Genomic DNA, 22,262 nt, shown 5'->3' on the forward strand with positions numbered 1-22,262 from the left:
TGTGCAGGATGTGCAGGTAGAAGCTTGTGTTCTTCTGGTTTTAAGCTTTGCCTTAAGATCTGAGTGTATGATAGATCATGCTGCCTCTATGTTTCTTCTCTCTTAGTTAGCAAATGTTAGTCTGAAATATAATTGAATGTAGATTTGAAAATAATCAAGGAGAAAGTTTAGATTTGGAGATACAGAATTTAGAATAACCTAATTGTACTCAGAAGAATGATTCAAAGAAAATGTTCTCCATGTTGTAACTTGAAATTTGAGGAGGGGAAAAGCTTTTGTTCCTTTTTTTTCTGTCGGATCCTTTTTTAGAATGAAATTCAACACGAAGTGAATCTCAGCTGGTTTGGAATTATATTACCATCTGGGAGAAGATTTTGAAACAAGCCAAAACTAACAGATTTTCACCATCCCCTTAAGAATTCTAATTGCCAGGAGTTGGGCATTTCTTAGGAGCAAATTGACAGTGCAGTAGTGTGAGTCTGCAAGATTTGTCTTGGCTGCAAAGTATTCTTGGCTGGAGAGACTTTTTTTGATTCATGTAGAATCACCTAGAGCTCAGCAGATATTTTTAATGTTTCTAGTTAGTTTCTTCCACTTCATCTGGAAACTCTGGCCAAAGCTGCAATTAACATTGTCAAATCTGAGTGTACTCCTGATGATGTTGTTGGTTAAAGCCAGTGTTGAACAGAGAGGGTCAAGCTGCATGCCTCGGGGGCTCTGTAGTGTACTTTGGAGTCCCTCGGTAAGGATTAGCAATTAAATTACTACTGTGAGTCCAGGAAAGGTCAAGAGTGATTAACAATCCTTGTTCCATTGGTTAGTGGGAAACAGATGTAAAATGAAGTGATGATCAAAATCCAATTCCTAGTAGATATTTTACATCATAGACGCCAAACTCCTAATGATCCCTTGTTAGCCATCTGGTTAGAATGGACAGTAATTGAACAGGCAGGGAGAACAGCCATGAAGCTTCTACTGCCATTCCCCATAACCAAAATTACTGCCATTTTTGGTCTCAAGGACAAGCTGAAAGTTTCAGTCTCTCTGTCTGAGAGTTTTGTATTCTGTTTGGTTATCTTTTACCCTGAGTAATATCAAATCATATTTTGGACCTAAAATAAAGCTGAAAATTATTTGAAGGGCTCTGAATGCAGAATAACCTGTGTTTTTACTCTGGAAGGTTTTATTTGATATTTTTAAATATATGAGGTTGATACTCAGCTGAATTAATCTGACACGGATCTGCTGAAAAATTAGTTAAGTAATAATCAGTGAACCCAAAAAAAGATCTGATTCTGGATTACTCAAAGTACACAATCATATTTAAGGTGCATGAGTAATTTTAGAGAAGGTATAGCAAAATTATGTGTATTATACATTCAAGGCCTGCCCTTTTTTTTCTTGCCATCAAATAGCTTAGGATGAGGTGAGATGTTGTCTGTTAGGGGCTTGGAATGAGTAAGGGTTTGGGGCTGGGGCTTACTATTTTGATATAGCAAAACTTGAAATTCCAAAGCTTTGTATTCTCATACTTCTGTAACTCATGAGTGATAGAATGTATTCCTTGTAAATATGATATCTTTTAGAGCAAATCTGCGTACATGCTGTTCTCCATGGAAAAGCTGTTCTGAAATTACCAGGAAATCTGTTCTATTAATTCATCTAGGAATATTGCTGGATTACACTAGATAAAAATTCTTCCACATTTTAGCAATAAAATCCAAAAGATAAATGGACAAAAAATTTTAATGGACGAATAAAAAGCTTAAAGTATCATGTAACAAGTACCAGCTGGACTTTTTTTGCTGTTCTATGGTCTCTTGTCTTAGTTGTCTATAGAGCAAACTATAAGAAAGAAAACACTCTAAAAAGCCAATAACTTGAAAAAGTTCTTCTGGTTTCCTCTAAGTTTATAAAAATTATATAATTAGATTTTTATTTCTTTTTTGTTGTTATTTTATAACAACATTGCAACAACATAAAGCACATGAATACAAGACACCCATAAATTTTTTTGTTGTTATTTAAACAAATATTGCAACACACACAACTATGATTATTTTCACTATCATTTTTTGGCAGAGAAACAAATCAAACATTTCTCATTAACAAGGGCAGTTTTTCCTGCTCCTGTAGAAAACTGGGACCACTTAATGGTCTACAAATTGTTTTCAGGTTTCTTGTTGACACAATTCCCTTCAAAGCTGACTTTGTTTCCTTGAGCTTGCATCCTTTTGAAAGTGGAATTATGTATAAGTAATCACTGGAATTGGCCTTTTCATTGGTACATACTGGATATGACATAGGAAAGAGAAGTCCAGAGATCTGTACTACTCTTAGCTCTGCAATTGAGCTAGGACATCACTAATATTTCTTCTTTTAGCTTTGCCTTTGTCAAATCTGTTTCAGTGAGAAATCTTTCTAGGTCAGTGACTGTGTATGTTTAGCTTCTAGTACACCTTAACCCTGACCACAGGGAGGTCTGTGAGCATTGCAACAAGAGTAATAATATATTACACTAACTAGAGGTTATGAAAGGATGTCTATTCTGAAAATATATTTAAGAGAAACACAAGCAGGACTGTCATTTACTCCCTGAAAAATGGAACTGCTAAGCATTTATATTTAAATTAAATGCTTTTATGAGTTTATTGAATATTATTTAGCAAGTATATTATAATGAAGACATGTTACCTTCTGCCTTAGAATAAGGATATTATTGCTTTCTCATATTTATCTTTTGCATCAGCATTTGGCAGGTAACAAATGAAATTTTCTTGCTAATGTTAAATTGTTTTGTACTGCTGCTCAGCCACAAATATATAGAAGGATGAGACAATGTAAAAAAGTTATTTGTGTTTTTGGGCAGACAGATGAATGTAACAGTGATCTTGATCTGCCCTTGATGAAATGTTTATGCTATGAAAGGCAAAGCACTTAATTCCTGTCTGAATCACTCCACTGAAATCTTGTCCATGCAGGAGGCTGCACGAGTGGAAATGCAGAGAGAATTGGCTCAAATGTTTCAGTGTGGTCAAGGTGCTGATGTTTAGAACCGTCTGAGATCAAAGCAGAGCAGACTCCATGTATCAGTCAAAAAAGATGAAGGCTTTCTGAAACTTGATGTGAAAAGTTTATGTTTGTCTATCCATTTTTGTGAGTCCACCTCATTTCCTAATTTGAGCAGAATTTAGACAAAAAATGCCTGATTGTCCCTGAAACCTGAATTTTTTGTACTCAGAAACAGAATATGAAACCAGGATTTTGAGAAAGCAATGAAGCCCAAACTTCTAAGGATTCCAGCTTAACTTTCCAGACTCCTGTGGTCTCTTTAAGTTCAGAAAAAGCCTTCTGGCAACCAAGATTTGTAGGTCTCACTTTAGTCTTAGCCTGTTTTGATAGACCAATTGAATTTTTTTACATACCTGAGAAATTCTTGGGATACAAGGTCAGAGTAATAAATGTTATGTTTTTATTCTTCATGTAGGATAAATTATGTAATTACATCACTACTTTATTACTCTGCAGTCATTTTGTTACTATGCAACTTAAAATATTTTTGCCATCAGCATTTGGAGAAAGTTCATAGGTGTGTAGCACTATATTATAATCTGCCTGCAAGACAACATTTTTTCTAGTCACCCTGTCTAGAAAGGCAGTGATAGATCAAGACACTGGAAGTAGCTTTGAGGTGAGCTGGTAAACTGAAAATGTACTGTATTTGCGTTAGAATTGCTGCAGTATTTCTCTTTATGAGCTGAGTTAATACTTCTTGTGAAGCGGAAATGTCTGGACCTTTTGTGAAGGCTGAAGGCTGGGAAAGTCTCTGAAGGATTTATGATACTGGTCCTCAAGTCTTGTTTAAAAAATAGAAGTCTTTCTGTTATTTGAGGTCGGCAGGCATAAAATAAATCCCAAAGATGTAAATTTACTAGACCTTGGACTGTCTTATATTTAACTTGCTCCAGTACATCCTAACAAGAATTTAAACTGATGTACCAGAGCTACTCAGGAGAAGACTCATGGCCCCCACAGACAAGTTCACAGTGCTGCTCATCCTAGAAGCTGGCACAGTGGAGCAATATTCACGTATTCTCTTCCTAAGTTTTTTGTTACCGTGTGAAAAACTTAGCTATGAATAACCTCCTTCAGCTTATGTGTCAATGCCCAAAGGACTCTTAACTCATCTCAATTTAAATTAATGACCTTAGTGATAGTATTAGCAATTGGACCATGGCTCTCATGAGCCAGCTATTTGCATATGGAATTTGATTAATCCTGCTGGCTATCAATTTTCACTTTTAATTAGGTGTGATACTATTGCAGGAGAAAATACAAGACTACTATCAGGCAGCGACACTGTTGATTTTCTGTTGAGTATTCTATTCTGTTTGTTTGGCTGTGGCAAGTTCCCTGGCAATATCTGTCTGGATCAGCTCAGAAAGGTACCAGAGACCTCAAAACAGGTCTGCACAAGCTCAGTGATAGTCAGCACAAAGAAGCACTGTGTAGATTGAATATCAATAGTTTATAGGATGTAGGGAAATTGGTTGATGGTATCCCCTTCCAGTACTCAGTAGCTCTACTCCTCTTAATGGCATAATAATCTCTTATAATGCAATGTCCAGGGTCACATGAAGACCAGCTCTGCAGGCAAGTGTGGCCAGGACTTTACTGAGGCTGCTTGGTTTCCCTGTGTCCTGACTGAGCAAGTGTACACTGATGATAGAGTCCTGCTCAGATTTGGATCAAGACTAAATTTTTCTTGGATCGTGTAAATATGTAGCATGTGGTGTCTCCTGATTTCCAACGGGCCAATCCATATTTCTTTGACATCTTTGCACTTTGGGAGCATTGCAGCATGCTTGTGTATGTCATCGCCAGGAAAACAATGCTCAGCACTTGGCTTGCCTAGCAGAGCTGGTGCCCACATGCTGCTTACTGCTGAGCATACCCCTGTAAGAATTAGCAGACCTTGACAAAACCATCAAGAAAATCTCAATAAAAATTAATTGAATACACTTGCAATAGAATATCTGCTTAATGCTTCCCTTCCTTTCCAGAAATACTTTAAAGAAATACACCTCTTTCCTCAGAAATGAATTTTAATAGCTGTGGATATCCACTGACCAAAAAAATGAATGAGCAATGCCTATTAAACAAACACAGTTAGAAAGGCAATATGTTGTTGTATCTTGTTAAAATTCAAAGAGAAGAAACCCTTTTTCTTTGAGATCCCAAAGATTTCTGAGAAGTTAGTATATGTAAGCAGCAAGGGCATATGGTGAAGATGAAGGCACAAAAGCTAGCAGGGATATGTCAACCCCTGAACATTGGAACAGCTTCCTCTATGTTTTTAAAATGCCTTTCCTGAAGTATTCAGCTGTTTGTAATCAATGAATAACTCATGGTGAAGACCAGGGAATTTTAAATGAAAGGAATTTGTATTTTTGTTATAGAATTTCTTGTACTTGTGGGATCCCTTCCCCCCAGCCCCAAGCATCTCATGTAGACATAAAAATCCTATTTCTTTGTGTGGCAATGTGCACCCTGCCAGCATCAGTGGGAGTTAAATCTCCTCAAATGGCATCTTTGTTCAAATTCAAATTTCTAGGAAGCACCCATGAATATCTATGTGGAAAGTGACTCAGCTGTATCAACATTCTAATGCTTTTCTCTGGAAAAAATATAGCATCAGACACAGGAGCAACAAACTCTTTGGGTGGATTTAATTTTATTTAAATTTTGCATTGACAGGATGATTGGAAACATCACGTAGAAAATGGGCAATGTTAACAGTGCACAGTGGTCCATTATATAGTACCAGGATATGTCAAGTTATAATATTTTTCACATTCTTCAGAAGATATGGCTACTCATATGATAATGGATATTTTCTTCAGTGTGTTACATAAAAAGAAAACTAAAGTGCAAATTTTGATTAAAATGTTGCTCTGTGGCCTTTCATATAAAATCTAATTTTATTTAATATTACTTTCTACATGTATGCAGAAAATGGCAAGCTAATATTAATAAAAGAAGGCTTACAGGAATGTGGAACAAGAACAATAGATCCCTGTCAAAATTTATTTACCTAGCTAGACTTTCATTTCAAAGTTAGCAGCACTCTGTGATACTGGCATAATACAGTGGTTTTAAAACCCTGTTAGACATTTTTAACCCACTTTAATTTATTCCATGGTAGTTTAATCCCCTGCTGAATGGGGATGGGGTGAATTTTCAAAAGTCATAATCCACTGAAGTAAAAAATCTGTAACGACAACATAGACAGCAGGCTTCAAGAGTTTAGTTTAAATTATTTCCAAAAATGTTAAACTTAGGGCAAGAGTTAATAGGATATTTCATACAGTTATATTTCAATCCTTTTCCAAATCTTTATGCATTCGCTTGCATCTCTGCCATCAGAAATACTTGGGCTCGATTTCTGTTCTTTTAAGGCAAAAACCAGAAAGCTGTAAAATTCTAATGTGAAGATTTTCACAGGGTATTGTAACTCATTGGTCCTTCAGTTCACAGAGTTTTATATGTGATAGCATAATGTTTTCTAAACTGAAAGAGAAATGACATTTTACAAACTGAACACCTTCCATTCTGTTTTAACTGGACACAAAATTGAAATTAAGGTATGTAATACCATACTGTCTTCATCCTTCTGCTCCTCTAGGATTTTTATGATTGACTTTATTGGTGGGTGAAGATTCGGCCCACAAATTGATTGGGAAAAGTTCATGCATTTCCTATGTACTTGAAACCTACAGTTTTACACTCTTCCTTGACTATACCTTTGGAGCTCCCTAGTTCTGGAAGTAGCTGTAACTCAGACAACACCTTATTTTCTTTAACCAGGAAGCTCCTCTAGTGCCAACCAAAGATGATTACAACTTTGCCTGCCTGAGCATGCAGGCACCAAATTCCTGCCTGAACCCCACAGGAAAAATGCTGCCTCCTTCCTAGGTTTTATTGTGTCATGCTGAACCAGATTTTGGGTGGCATCAGATAAAGCTGGCAGGGGACTCGTTCAAAACAACAGGATGAGAAAGTTCTGAGAGTCTGAGGTAGAGATGAGGTGGTAGGGTGTTTCACATGGTAGAAGATTCATTCAGAAAGAGACAAGTGCTTATAAGCAATATTTATTGAAAATGAAGAAATTCATAGCCCCACCCACAACTCAAGAAGTCTTTGATCTGCAAAGGCTTAAAAATGAAAAATATTTTCTGGTACAAATAGTATGTTCTTCTCCTCATTTTGCATTTCTTGATAAAATCAACATTTAGCCATTGCTGAATGCATGGTGCAGGACCAGATAGACTTCCATTTTGACTTGCTAATTCTTTCAAACTCTTAAATTAAATCGACAACGGCAATAATTTCATTTTTTCTTTTTGTCCTCTAAAAGCTATGTGTTTGGAGAGAAAACAATGAAATGTATCTTCTTTGAAAACAACAGTGATAGCAGTGCCTGTCTTCACTCCTACTTTCCAGGAAAAGGGTGGAACAAACTGTAGGGCTGGCTTTTCATAACTTCCTGTTGTGGTTCTGTGATTTTGGTTCTTGGTATCTTATCCAGGCAGATAGAGGAGCCTGGAAGTTTAATTCTGTGTCTGATTTCCACTCTGAAAGTCTGTGAAAGAATAAAGAAAATATTTCTATATATCTGACTGTCACACAGGAGAGGCAGCCCTGGCAGAATGAAGTAAAAAAAAAAAAGGAGGAAGAGAAAAATATCCATTAGGACACTGCTACTAGAAGAAGCGTCTCTGTAATTACAATCTAAGTCTGATTGATTTAAAGTACCTATCTGTCTCAGATGACTAAACACTTCTTAAAAGCCTGCTTACTAAACAATTCTTAGTCACTAGTGAACGAAACAGGATCAAGAAGACTCATTTTTCAGATTCTTAATACTTGTGGAAATCTTTCATGTGATTAAATCAAACTCAAAAGATAACAGAATAGTACAAATCTATATTGTTTCTCACAGGAAACCTCCAGATGGGGAATTTCCTATATCTAAAAAGAAGAGCAATACTAGCAAGTGTACATGCCTTGCTGTATGAGTACCATGTCACTTCATCAGCTTCAGCATAGCTTTCAGATGTACAGGGAGAAGTGCACTTCAGCAGGACTGGAGAATTGCAGAAGGCATTTACACAGAGCATTCATTGCCCTGCTGCCAGCCTGCAGCCCTTGGGTTCTGTCCATAAAATTGTCTCCAGGATGAGTTATGCACCATAGGTCAGATTGTTCTTGGTGACTAGGTGAAGAGCATTTATTCAATTTGGAAAGTTCATCAACATTCATGGTGGTAAAGGGCACAATCCATTCTGTTTCTCTCTTGATTATGGAATAGGCCGAGAATTCCAGGTGAATGAATAGATCAGTGAATCCCACCGAAGATCATGGTCTGGACTGGCAAAGGATATGATATAATTCAGGACCTAACAACTGGCAGGCCATCAGATTTTTTCATCAGTCTTTTACCATTCACAAGTCTTGTGGCAGCGTCACAGCTTAGCCCACACTCCAGGAATGCAAGGGAGGGGAAATGAAACTCTAATTCTTAAGGATTTTTATTGGGACCAAACACTTTAAGGTGCTTTACCACCTTTGCATTTCCTGAAAATTGTTTGAGAGTAGCTAGTTTTCAGATTTATTTGTAAGGTAACTTTCATTGTGTAGAAAGCACTGTAAAATTGTAAATTTTGCTAGCTTTTTTCTTTTGCAGAACAGCCATTCCAATATCTTAATATTTTATGATAACAACTGTTAAGAATTATAATGCACCTAAACAAAGCTGTGTTGCTACTGTTTTATTAGTACCCTCATCTTTCTGTGGGTACAAACTTTCTAATTAGTCTTCGATTCTTAGGCAGATCTCAAAGAGATATCAACTGATACTGTAATTTCAATGATGTTAATTTTCACTGAATTTATATCAGCTGCTGTTCGCTGAATTTAGATCAGCTTCTTGTCTTGCATAACTGCTGTTGTGTGAATGATGAAAAAGCTCAGGTAGCTACATTTTTGTTTTGACAAGGGCAATTTGAAGCAAAAATGATAGCTCATAGATTAAAACCAGAAAAATACAGAATTTAAAGCTGAGCCGAGCAGAGTTAATAGAAGTATTCTGAATTTTGTGATTCCTAGGATGTTCTATACAAAAATTGCAGTAACAGTGTATGTTAAGTTCAATTTCTTAACCTAAAGATAGTAAAAAACCCCAAAAACCTACATTCCCTCTGTTTTCTGTGTGACAACAAATTATCATTTTTTATGCTTAAATGAATGATCCAAAGTGCTTACTTTAGAAAATATTATTAAAAACTTCAGAAACTTCTTTTTATATGGTCAATAATCAATTCAGTGCTCTTTTATGACCAAACCCAAATAAAATACTTTGAATAAGTAGAGAAAAAACACTGAACAAATAATGGGAGGCTATATTTGCCATCATACAGGACCATGGTTGCGCCGCATCCTGAATACCATGTACCATTCTCATTTTAAAAACAGAACTGGGAGTGGAGAAGGACAAAAAGGAAATTCAAAGGTACAGGTATAGAACAACTTATGTACAGGGATTATTTGCAGGATTCATGATGCTTTTAGGGCTGGAAAAGAGATCAATATCTGATTGATTACTATTATGAATGGGAATAGTTGAGGCATGCACTAGTGAGCTAGAGGGAGGCTTCCTCATGCAGCTAGGAATCATCAAATTTTCCACTCAGTGGTATTTGTTGAAAAAATACTTAAAGCATAGCAACAAAGAGAAGTAATGAGGAGCATGGGAAATTTGGATAGAGGCAGAACTTTCCACATGAAGGGTTCTCCAAAGAAGGTGTCAGGAATCAGATTCAAAACAAACCCTAAGAGGAAACAGAGCTGTGGAACTCATTGCTGAAGCATCTTATGAGTGTTAAATGATGCTGAAGCATCTTATGAGTGTCAAAGTGATCAAATGCACAGAAGTTCAGTCTGTTTAGAGTTACTGAAAAAGAAATCTCATTTGTTCATAGATTTCTATATGTGATAGTATTATATTGTAAAATTGAAAGGGAAATGATGAAACTGAAAACGTACACAGAAACAACATCTAGCAGAGGAAAGTAGAATTATTGGACTTCTGGGAGGAAATTAGGGGCCTATAATACACTTGCCATATTCTCTGCAAGGCACTTGCATGTTCTTCTCCAGGCATCTCTTACAATTGCTGTTGGAGACAAGATGATTTTTCTAAACGAGTCTTAGGTTTCATCCTGCATAGTGACTTTTGAGTTCTCATTTGACACTGTAGATCATGGGTTACTGTCCTGTTTGTCAGTCTCATCTGAGTTTGAAGATTTTTTGAATGACCAACACACATCCCTATTCTTTTCATGTTGTTCAGCAAAAGTGTTTGTTAGTGTTTGTAAGTTAAAACCAGAGAGGCCTGTTTCTGTGAAATATCCATGTATATGGTTTTCTGTTTTCATCCTTCTTTCCCAAAGTATCCATTTAAAAGGTACAAATCTTTCAGTGTGTTTCACTCTCTCCCATTATAATAATATCTCCATTGATTTGCATTCTCAGTTTCTTTATTACCAAATACCTGTAGAATACTGACTTTGACTTTTCTGGAAATTATTCACAGAATAAAATATTTCCATGCCGCTGGTAACTTCATACAATGTCTAGACAGCTGCAGGAAGAAAAATGAATCTAAATGGAAGAGTAAACTTGGTCTAGTTTTCCCTCCACCCATTGCATAAACAGGATGAATATAAGGACGCTGGACTCAGTGACAACTTTCTGTGTGCTGCCCTGCCTTGATAATGGTCCAGCTTATTGTAGTGTCCATCAATACTCTCCTGCCTTTGTTGTCTCTGAGATATCTTACTGAGGAAAGAAAATTCTGAATTCTTTTATACAGAGCATTTGCAAACACAGTGCTGCCAAATTCTTACAGTGCTATGCCAATAAAAACAGTCTTGGTTTTTGATTACTTATTTACCTGAAGAGAGAGATTTTCTACCTTGAGTATTAGATTGTTTGTTTGCATTTTCATATGCTCTGAAGTAGTCATATATTCTGAGAAATAAATGCATAATTTCTAAACCAATACTGTAATTATAAGTAATGAACTGTAGTAGAGCTAGAATAAAAGGAAAAGAGTGAGAAATCAAGATACATTCTGTACATTTTTGAAGTAATATTTTTTAAAATCTCAAACTGACAAGTCTTTAATTAATGCTAATATACCTATGGTGGATTTTACTGAGAAGAGGATCTAAATCACCAATTGAGGCCTTAATGGTTTCCTGAAATTTCTTTTAAACTTCATTTTCTCTGCTCCAAATGTTAAGGTTTGACTTGGCAAAGAATTCATGGCTCAGTGTCTTGAAAGACAACTCCAAAATTTCTGAGATAAATAAACTGCCTATCCTTTGGGAAGTCCTAAAAGAACTATTTTAATTAAAGAACTATATTAATTACAATATGCTTCATGAAGCTAAACATTAAAAAAATTCATCACCTCAAAACACAGGATACAAAAAGAATGGAGTATTCTATGGTAATACATTAAAAAACTTATTTACAGATCCATTCCTGTGTTTTAATGATGCTTTTTGATATTATGCCCAATGAAATCACTGTCTTTCCTTTTTCAAAGAAGAAGTAGAAGAAATGGAATAACAATTTGTCAGTGTTTTTCGGAGAAGAGTTGCCAGGCAGTAGTAAAAGCTCCTGGTGCCTTTTTGGTATCAGTAGACTTTACTAAGTACTGAAAATCCATACTTTCCAGTAAAAGTAAAAAACGAGAACCAAATATCAGTCTGCCATGCTCAGTAAGTGGTTTTCCAATGACACTTGTAGCACTAGATAAGCACTTCTAAAATTTTTGCTCCTTACTATTTTTCTATACAAACATTTCTGCCATCATCATCATTCAGAACCACTTCTGGCTATGCAGTCGTAGAGGAAATCCCCCTACTCAGCCCTTTTGCAACACTGATTTATTGCAGTGCAGTGGTGTTTTGGGTTAACACTGGTGAGCAGCTAAGCACCTCACAGTTGTTTGTTTACTGTCCCCCTTTCCCCCTTTCCCCCGTGGGTTGGGGAAGAGGAACAGAACAATAAAATCAAGAAAACCTGGGAGTCAAGATAAAGAAAAGTTTGATAACTGAAGGATAAATAGAAGAAGAAGAAAGAAAAGAAGAAAATAAACCAGAACAAGTGATGCAAAGGCAATACTCAGCACAAAACCTACTCCAGTGGGTAGAATGATGACCAATCAGCACCTGAACAAAAGATGGCTACCTCCTCTAAACCCCCCACTCTTTTAATTGCTAAGCATGATGCGACATATTATGAAATATCTCTGGCGAATTCAGGTTCTCTGCTCAGTTGTGTCCATTCCCAATCCATTGTGCATCTACCCAGTTTATTCACTTGAGAGGCTGAGAGAGATAGAGAAGGCCTTGGTGCTGTACTGTTCAGCCAGAGTTAGAACATAAATATGTTACCAGCATTTGGGTCAAAAGCCTCAACCACAGCACCATGTGAGCTTCTATGAAGAAAATGGACTCCATCCTAGACAGAGCCATTAAAATTTGGTTTCAAATGTTTCACCTAAGAGTGGCACTTGGCTATGGAAAAGGAAGCAAAATGGTTATAGTGGCAAAAGGAGGCAACTGGTTATAGTGAACTAATTGATAAATTAGAATATGCAAGTTTCTGAATTATGTGTAGGCATCCTCAAAGAAGAGGACAAGAAAACCACCATAGAATTTAGGCTGCTCCGTGTTTTATTACCCAGTTTAGATTGGCTTTTTTCCATGAACCCCTAAAATGGGTCTATGTTTAAGCTTCACAATACTAAGTGCAAAACCTCATGCTTTTGCATGGTCTTTCTTGTATTATTGCAGCCTTGTGTTTGGGAAGAAGAGAGATTGAAGAAAACTGAATCAGTTCATGTGAAAGAACTGCTGCATTTGCAGAAATTCTATTACACAGCGATGCTCTGTGTTATTGGGTGTGTGAGTCTCTGAGGATACTCTCTATAGCATATAGTATACCAGCAGTATATGAAAAAGCAGTTGGATGGAAAATGTTAGCCAAGCACAATGAATTCTAGAGCTTTTTTTATTAACACTTGTGGGCTGGTTTTTAGTGCTAACATGGACTCTTGACTAAGAAGGACAGGTTCAAGCCTTTACTCATGAATGCAACCAGTTACCCACATTGAAAATCACAAACAGAAGTTTCAGGACTAACTGCACAGCCAGAAATCTTTCAGGTATTATAAAATCAATGACAGTAACAATCAGGTGTATCTGTTAGATTGGATATGAAGCAGTATAGAATGCATATGGCCTAAATCATCCATTTCCATGAAATACTCTGGCTTTCAAAAAACTACGTATAGGATCAGTCATCAATCATTTCAGAAAATTTCCTCCCTCTCCTGAATCTTCAGTTTCACATATTAGAAAAAAAAAGAGACATATTTTCAAGGTTTTTAAACTCATACATATTGTTACATGGAACTGGTAGTCTAATCCTATGAAATGTAAATCATTAGATGAAGAAAGGAAAACAAAGGAAAAACAAACTGTAAGCAAAGAAAACGAGAGTGGTAAGCAGTCTGTATCCTACCTACAGATTGCTGGTTTACTAGCTCTGCTAGCTAACTGCTTTGATTCATTGTGGGTTGATAGATTCATTCTAGACAGGAACATTTTTCCTTTTAACCACATTTATTTTCTTATTTTGCCCTCCTTCCCGATATGCCATAGAAAAAAAAATATATTCTGAGTCTCTTTCTCTCTCCCTGTGACATCTTCATTGCTGCTTCATTAACTAGTGCACTATCAGTGCATTTAATTACAGCTTCGCTCTTGGCCTACTGTGTTATTGCTAAGATGCAGCTATGAACTGGCTATCAAAATGCAAGTCTATGTTTTAATCCTTCTGTCCATTCCAAAGAGGGGGAAGTTGTCTCTTTGGCAAGATCCTGAATTAAATCCATATTTTATGTATTATCCTTACTGGCCCCACATGAAATGGATTGGGCAGGTATAGTGTAGGATGCGACAGATTTATTTACCTATTTAGTTGCTGTAAAAGGCTGAGGGCATATCTGCTGTGTGATCAGTGTATTAAGACAATTTAGACTGATTTTATCTATGTGCCTTCAAATGACCTTGGAAAACTACTGAAGTTAATGAAAGTGTGTTTCAATTTCATGATTGTTAAGAAATGAAAAGGCCACGCTGTGATAGATATCCTCCGTGACATATACCTCCAGTAGGGAGGGGACATGATTTAAATACTTTCTGGTTTCCAATGGGTTTCCTAGGTATGAAATGCACTCAATTCATTTTTAAGTGAAGAGAGAGACGTAACTGCAAGTATGATAGAAGCACATAAATCTGTGCCAGAACACAGAGGAATAAAACAGGCATATTTGGAATCTCATACGTAGCCTTGAAAAGGGAAATAAGAAACTTGATGGCCTCTTCACAGCAGTGCAAATGTTAAAAAATTGGGCAGTGTGTGAGGGGCAAATTTTAGGGGGAATGGGACTACACATGTTGTCAGTCCCTTTCCATCTACCCTGCACAAATTCCAGCCCTCCCAGGTACGCTCCATCAGAGCTCTCTGCCAGTGCTGCATGTTAGACAGCTGCAAGCCTGCAGCTGCTCTCTGTTTTCCATTCAATTAAAGCAAAGAGAAAAAAATATAAATAAGACAAATTGCTCTGACAGTAAATTTTGTGAAAAACTATGTCTGAAAGATATGATTTTGTAGGAACTTGGTACTAGATTTTATGTTCTTTTAAAATGTGATTTTGTAGGATTTTTTTATTACTGCTTTTAAATTGGTGCCTCTATTTTTATTTTTTTTTTGTAAGTATACAAAAGGCTTTCTGTCTTACACAGATCTCTAATTTGGGGGGGAAATGGTGAAAAAAGAAGTGAAGCAAGAAAGGAGAAATGCTTGTCATATTAGATACAGACAAGGCAAACCAGCAGTTGGTCTATAAGGGATTGTTAGAAAATGCTGTGGCTCCTCCTGCATTAACTGATGTGGAGTACACTGTATGTACAGCTGTCAACTCAAAACTCATTAAAATTTTCATTATTCTGTTATTTATATTGTAGTTGTGACTGAAGATCCCAGCCAAGAACATAGACCAATGAGTATTCATAAAAGGAGTAAGGAAATTGTATTATTATTATTAGATTCATAATGACATGGACTCCAAGCATGGTCAGGCTGGCACCACCAAGACAGCACCCTGACAGTGGACTCCAGGGGCAGCAAAAGTAAATGAATGTGTCTCTGATGGTGGAAGACACAGCAACCTTGCAGAGTGAACATTCAAGCAAGAACACTTCACTCTGAGATGCCACATACGGCCTGAAGGATGACAAGACTGTGTAACTCAGTTTTTGTTACACACTCATCACTTACAGACATCATAACAGACAAATAATGTGAATGTCTGTGATTAAATCTGAAGGCCAATTAAAAAAACTGGCAAAGGAGAACTGAGTAATAACTTCTTGGAAAGTATAGGAAAACAGACATTTCTCTTTTGGTTTACTGAGTAGAGAGGTAAAATTTAATTTCTCAAAAAAATATTTCTCTATGATTAAAAAATCTGGATATTTTAGTCTCAGATGGAGATGATGGGGTTTGTATCACATATCTCAATATATTGTTTCTTTCTTCTTCCCTTCTCTTTCAGGTTACCTGTGCAAATTTAACAAATGGAGGAAAAACAGAACTTCTAAAATCAGGAAGCTCCAAATCCACACTAAAGCACATATGGACAGAAAGCAGCAAAGACTTGTCCATCAGCCGACTGCTGTCACAGACTTTTCGTGGAAAGGAAAATGATACAGATTTGGACCTGCGATACGATGCCCCAGAAACTTATTCTGAGCAAGATCTCTGGGACTGGCTGAGGAACTCCACAGATCTGCAAGAGCCTCGGCCCAGAGCAAAGAGACGGCCTATCGTCAAGACTGGGAAATTTAAGAAAATGTTTGGCTGGGGAGATTTTCATTCCAACATCAAGACTGTGAAGCTAAATCTGTTAATAACAGGGAAAATCGTTGACCATGGCAATGGGACGTTTAGTGTTTACTTCAGGCATAACTCCACTGGTCAAGGGAATGTATCTGTGAGCCTAGTGCCCCCTACAAAAATAGTGGAATTTGACTTGGCACAACAGACAGTGATTGATGCCAAAGATTCCAAGTCCTTTAACTGTCGAATCGAGTACGAAAAGGTTGACAAGGCTACCAAGAATACACTCTGCAACTATGACCCTTCAAAAACCTGTTATCAGGAGCAGACCCAGAGCCATGTGTCATGGCTCTGCTCCAAGCCCTTTAAAGTAATCTGTATTTACATTTCCTTTTATAGTACAGATTATAAACTAGTACAGAAGGTGTGTCCTGATTACAACTACCACAGTGACACACCCTACTTCCCTTCAGGATGAGGACCAACTTGTGTCTGAGACTGAAGCCTGGGGAATAAAAGAGGTCAAATAACAGGGCTGTAACCTCAAGGAGGAAGGCCATATCTATTGCCTGGAATGTGTCTACCTGCTGCTGCTGATGTCAAATGGCTGCAAATATGTTAGTGGAAAACAATCTAATGTAATTTTTGCCCAGTCAGCTCCATGTATCCATCTAGGTGTAAATCACTATGGATTTGAAATAAAACCATACACATACACAGAGACACACACACACACACTTTTCAGCTCACGTTATTGAGATTCCTGTTAAGAAATCTTTCATTGTCTGATATCTAAGGATTCAGCATAACCTATCATCAAGCAAAATGGATTAACTAGACAGTACAAGGTTTCTAAGGCAGACTGTTATGGAAATCTCCTTGAAAGTCCTTTGAGTACATGCCAATCAATAATCCCCACTCATGCATTCTACTGCTTGGAGCAGCTGTACTGGTAAATAATACTGTAGGAATAAGTACTTGTTAAAATGGGAAAAAGTGTGTTTAGAGTTCAGTATTCCGTATTATATGAACACAGCAAAGTGTCGTGACTTTTCTCAGCACACAGTAGGCACATTCAAGGTGGTGTTGGTGGCTCTTTTTCCATGGAGCAAGCCCGTTTCTAGTAAAGATGGGCAAACATTTGGAATTTACATGTGAGCAGACATTCTGGTTTAATGTTTCTCTGACTCTTTAAGCTCTGATTCTTTAAACTTGTTTGAGTTTAGGCCAGCTAAACTACTTAAAAACTGGAATTTATCTCTAAGAAGGAAAATGCCTGGCGGAGAACATGTAAGTTATAAGTGGCTGTCTTATCTTTATTACAAAATATTGTAACAAATTCAATATCCTAGTCTTCATTTGTATGAATGGTTTGTATTGTACATAATTTAACCAGTGTTATTTGAGCTGCTTATTAATATTAACTTGTAATTGTCTCTCTGCTTGTTATTGTTTAAAACAATCAAGGAAATGAGGAATCCATTTTATCAATGTAGCTGTAAACTCCATTAAAAGACAGAACTATGTACAAAGCATTTATTCAGCTAAAGTATTGTTGAAAGCTATACATAAACAACATTACAGTCTGTCTGTATTTAGATATTTTATTTCCAGAGGGAAAAAAATGAACTGTACATAAAAATAAAAAATCTTAAAGTTGAGTTTCAATATGTACTGTGTAGATAATAGTTTAAATAGTTCTGACAAGCGGGTAATACTCCAAGTCTAATATGATTTTCAATATTGTCCCTTTGCATATGTACATATATAGACATCTATTTATGAATTTGTGTGTGTGCATATTTGTGTGTGTATAAGTACCTGTGTGTGTGAGTGTGTGCAAATACATATATATGTTGAATACATAAAACTTTCTGGAGCCCTTTTCCTAGCAAGAAGGTCTTATTAGTGAAAGTCTTGCTAGTTCAAGCAGAAGCCCCCACTCCGATAAGAAATTACAGGTGCAGGGCTTTGTTTAAAATGAGTCATTATAATCTAGAAGTGGGAAAACATAGAGCCACTCTCTGTGTACAAAGGCCTGTCTTTGCCTTAATTCTAGCCTCCTGTGAGGTCCTGATCTCTATGGAATGGAGAGATCCCTTTTTATGGTACTAGGGAATTTTCTTCCTTTAAGAAAAAGCTCATAGCTTTTATATATATATATATTTTGTGGATAGTGGCATACTTTACCCCCAACATCCAGAAAACCAGCAACTGCAAGAAGTCCTTGCCTAAAAGAAGGCTGCCCAAAGAACTCAGTATTTCATATCATATCTTTCAGAATTATCATTCCTGGAAATGTTTTCTTTCCCTTTCCACCTTTGCCCCCATGTTCTGCGCTCTTGGGTCACAGATGCAAATGCAAATATGGGTCAGCTTCCAACTATGTGCAGCATTATGGACAGCTTCTCCAAAACCTCAAACACTCTACTAGTGTTTCAAGAGCAGAAAGGTTCAAAACAATTACCAGTTGAGGACCTCTTTTGCTGAAATGTGCAGAACTTAAATGAGAATGGAACAAAGCAAATTGATAATGTTATTGAAAGTAAATGTTTTCCCACTGATGTACCAGTAGGAGACTTTCATATTATTATTGCTTTGGCTTCTTTGAATAGATGTGCTTGCGGGAATTTCCTCATTATGTATGATATTTCCCAGGAAAAAATTGTGACTCCAGACCATGTCTAGGTCTGGAGAAAGAAACTTTCCAAACTATGTAGTCCATATTCTGATCTCATTCAGGAATATGCTGACACATATTTTTTTTTCTTCTAACAGGGATCATGATTAAACTGGTAGTGTTTACCCCTTGTGCTCTATTAAAAGCAATTGTTATTAGTATAAACCATAAATTAATTTGTGTTCTTGCCAATAGTTAGATCTTGGGTCTATTAAATCAATGGGAATTTTGCTATTGATTTCAAAATAAATTTCCATTTAATAGTATATAGAATTCCAGTGTTAAATATGATTAACAATCTTAGCAATCCATATTAAAATTGAGCATTATATGGTTCGTTTATATTCCTGGAAAATTGATGTGAAATGCTATTGCTGGTACAGTTTCATTGTTTTCTATATTTTCTAAAACTTCTCATAAATATATGAAACATAAACATCCTATTCATATTTAAATATTTGTCCACTTTTCAGGTAGCATCCATACAAAAAGGAACTATTCATCATGCAATGTTTGATCCTATTAATTGTGGTTGTCGGTATTTTATCTGCCTCTGTCACAGTCATTCATACTATTAATTAGTCTTAAGCCTTTGAAGAATTTGCTGTTCTTCATAAGCATTGTTGAGTTTGAACTTGAAAGAATTCTTTTGGTGATTGAGTTGTGAAACAGTGATCTAATACTAGAACAGAAAATGTATTACTTAGGTGCTAGTTCATTGCATTTCATTCAATCTATTTGGAAAATATTTTGTGTTTACTAACTTTGTTAAAGAATGTTTTTGGTTTTGTCATTTGGAAAAGGATTTTAATGAACATGAATGTGTTAAGTCAGTTAAATAATGTATGTATGAGTGTCTGGGTCTTGCACAGGAAAATGCCTTAATGGAGTGCTAGGCCAGGCAAATGTTGCCACACTATAACTCACTAATTCTAGGAGTAATAAAGATGTATATCTCTAAAGGTATATTTTTAGGATTAAAGAAGATTAAGCTACTTATTTTTAAGAAGTGAAGAGACTGTTTCTGTTTACCTTTTTTTTTTTTACCTTTTATATCATGCTTTGGCTCTTATTTTCACTTCATAGAGAATCACAGATAGAGATATTTTAATGGAACCAATTATTTCTGGTGGAAAATACATGGATCATGCACTTGAGCAAGTATCAGTATATTAAAATTGCCCTGCATGGATCAGTGATATTATTTATGTGTCAGTTCCTGTGCTTTTGAAAAAAGGAGTCCAAGATCTAGGAAATGTGTAGTTTGCAAAAAACCTGCAAAAATCACTGATCAAAGTTCTAAACAGTGGTGGTGACCTGTAAGGCTTTCACTTGTTAATTTTATCAAACTATTTCAGCCTGGGGCAGAAAATATATTATCTTCTCTCCTTATGAAATGACTTGTAAAATTTTATCCCTTTCTCCCTTCTTCCTCTAACACTGATAGTAAGCCAACTAATAAATTCATCTTTACACAGATATTGTTTTTCAAAGTTTGCTCTTACTTAAAAAGTAATGATGTCAGAAAACATTAAAAATTACTGTAGTAACTTACAGAAAATTTAGAAATATTCAAGCTCCATTTATAGGAGAGCAGAATGAAAGTTTCGTAGTGTTACATGTTAGCACAGAAATTTAAATAATACTATTCAAGTCATTTGGTCAGAGAGCAGTTTTACTATGATTGAATTATGACATCATGAGTTCTGAACTCTGTGTTGTAAATTGCAATTCTAGTAGAATATCATAAGCTACCCTGAAAATCATGTGTTAGAGAATTGTGGAAGAAAATGGATTTAAAAATATCTGCTAAGCTTACAGTAAAACCAGCCTAAAGCATAGATAACTGATCTGAAAAATTATTCTTCAACAGAAGACAATGAACCTCAGTCTTGATTGGCATCTTGTGGGTCCTTCTATTGTCCTTCCATGACAGAGGTAGTAAAATTGAATCTCACTGCATCTAGTAAAGGAAGAGCAGCTTTTCTGTAGTGATTTGTACTTAACTGCATGTCTTAGGACTGCCAGAGACCTCCAACGGCTGCATCAAGGATCTGTTGTGCTAGGAGCTGCATAATATACAATGTATACAATACCTATTTGGGAATGCCACGTTTTGGATGCCAAGAACTCCTTATTTCCAAGACAGTGTACTGCAGAGTTCTTGTGAACCATGTACTTATAAATTTGAAGCATACTTTTTATGTTTTGTTTTTGGTAAATATACACAGTTCTCAAAAAAAAGTATTTTTAAAATCTCATACACGCACACCTCAATGAAATACAAGCACTTTTGGCCCCTCTGATTAGTTACAGTTGCCTAATAATTTATGAATATGAACACTACTTCCAAAAATATTTTGACATTGAATGAACAGAGTATTTTATAGTAAATAATCTTTCATTTTTTTCTTTTTTTTTAATGGTCAGTATCTTACTAAAATTATGATAAAATTGGCAGATTAAATAATTTTCTGGATTAATTTGACAAAATAAATATCTATGGATATGGTTAACACCTTTTGCTGCTTGCAAGAGGAACACTCATTAAAAATAAACTGTTATATGTAAATTTACAATAAATTTTGGGACTGTGGGAATATTGTATTTCCTTGAGTAGCATACACCTGACAATATGATCTAATACTTGTAGCATTTCTCCAAAAACATTGATCCATCTAATAGTTAAAAATTACATTTTCTTATTTTTTCCTGTATTCTGTGTTAATTAGTGTACCCAAACTCGCAAGCAAATGACTTTGTTTTGTGCAAGAGTATTTTCTCATTGGAAAATACCTATACAATTTTTTAATTCTGTTTGAGGGACACTGGTGAATCTCTGCTTGTGCTTGGATGGATGTCCTGTGTATGATATACATAATTTTGAATCCTTTATATTAGTTTGCCTTTGGGATAAAGAAGCAGTGTAGTTTTGTGTAGGTGCTTTAGATCAGGAGTAAGCCAGTGAGTCGAACTTTAATTCTAAGAGTTATATTCCCATTATGAAAGATGGAATTTGAGAAGATGGAGCATGTTTGGGATTTATTCCTAGTTCAAACTGCACCTCAGTCATGTATCTAGTAGGGAAATTGCTACGAGGGAAGGTTTAAGTGGTGTGTGAAATGACTTCTGCCTGTTGTTAATAAGAAATTACAGGCATCAGAAGAAAATTTATAAGTTTGAAGCCGTTCATACACATCAGTGAAGATGTGGAAATTAGCTATTCCAAAAAGTAAATCACTATTTTATGAAAGGGCTACTGAGTTTTTGGGAGAAGCCCAATGAACTTGCACACCTGTTCATCACAGAAAATAAATAAAACCAGACTTGGTAAAGGCATAAATAACATGAAATCTTTAGTTCCTCATCTTGGTCACAGAAAATCTGCAATGAGATGCAAAAGCCTACTTAGAACCAGGTAACCTAAGGAAAATTTGAGATCACTTATGGAGTGTAAATGAAAAGTCATATTAATTCTTCCAGTATCCAATAGCTATAAATTTATTATAGCTATTTATTATAGCTATTTATTATGACATTT

At 36.0% G+C, this 22,262-nt stretch overlaps 1 protein-coding gene across 3 annotated transcripts in view; it reads left to right on the forward strand.

Annotated features, from left to right (window-relative positions):
• NXPH1 (neurexophilin 1) overlaps positions 1-17,709 on the forward strand; it is a 136,615-nt gene extending 118,906 nt beyond the window's left edge. For all 3 annotated transcript variants that reach the window (XM_030944173.1, XM_030944175.1, XM_030944176.1), the window contains exon 3: positions 15,758-17,709. In XM_030944173.1, coding sequence (XP_030800033.1) covers positions 15,758-16,519 — 762 coding nt within the window. In that variant the 3' untranslated portion in view covers positions 16,520-17,709. The remainder of the gene's footprint in view (positions 1-15,757) is intronic.
• Positions 17,710-22,262: the final 4,553 nt, after the last annotated feature.

The sequence above is a fragment of the Camarhynchus parvulus genome, chromosome 2 (assembly GCF_901933205.1).
Source record: "Camarhynchus parvulus chromosome 2, STF_HiC, whole genome shotgun sequence".
Classification (NCBI taxonomy): Eukaryota; Metazoa; Chordata; class Aves; order Passeriformes; family Thraupidae; genus Camarhynchus; species Camarhynchus parvulus.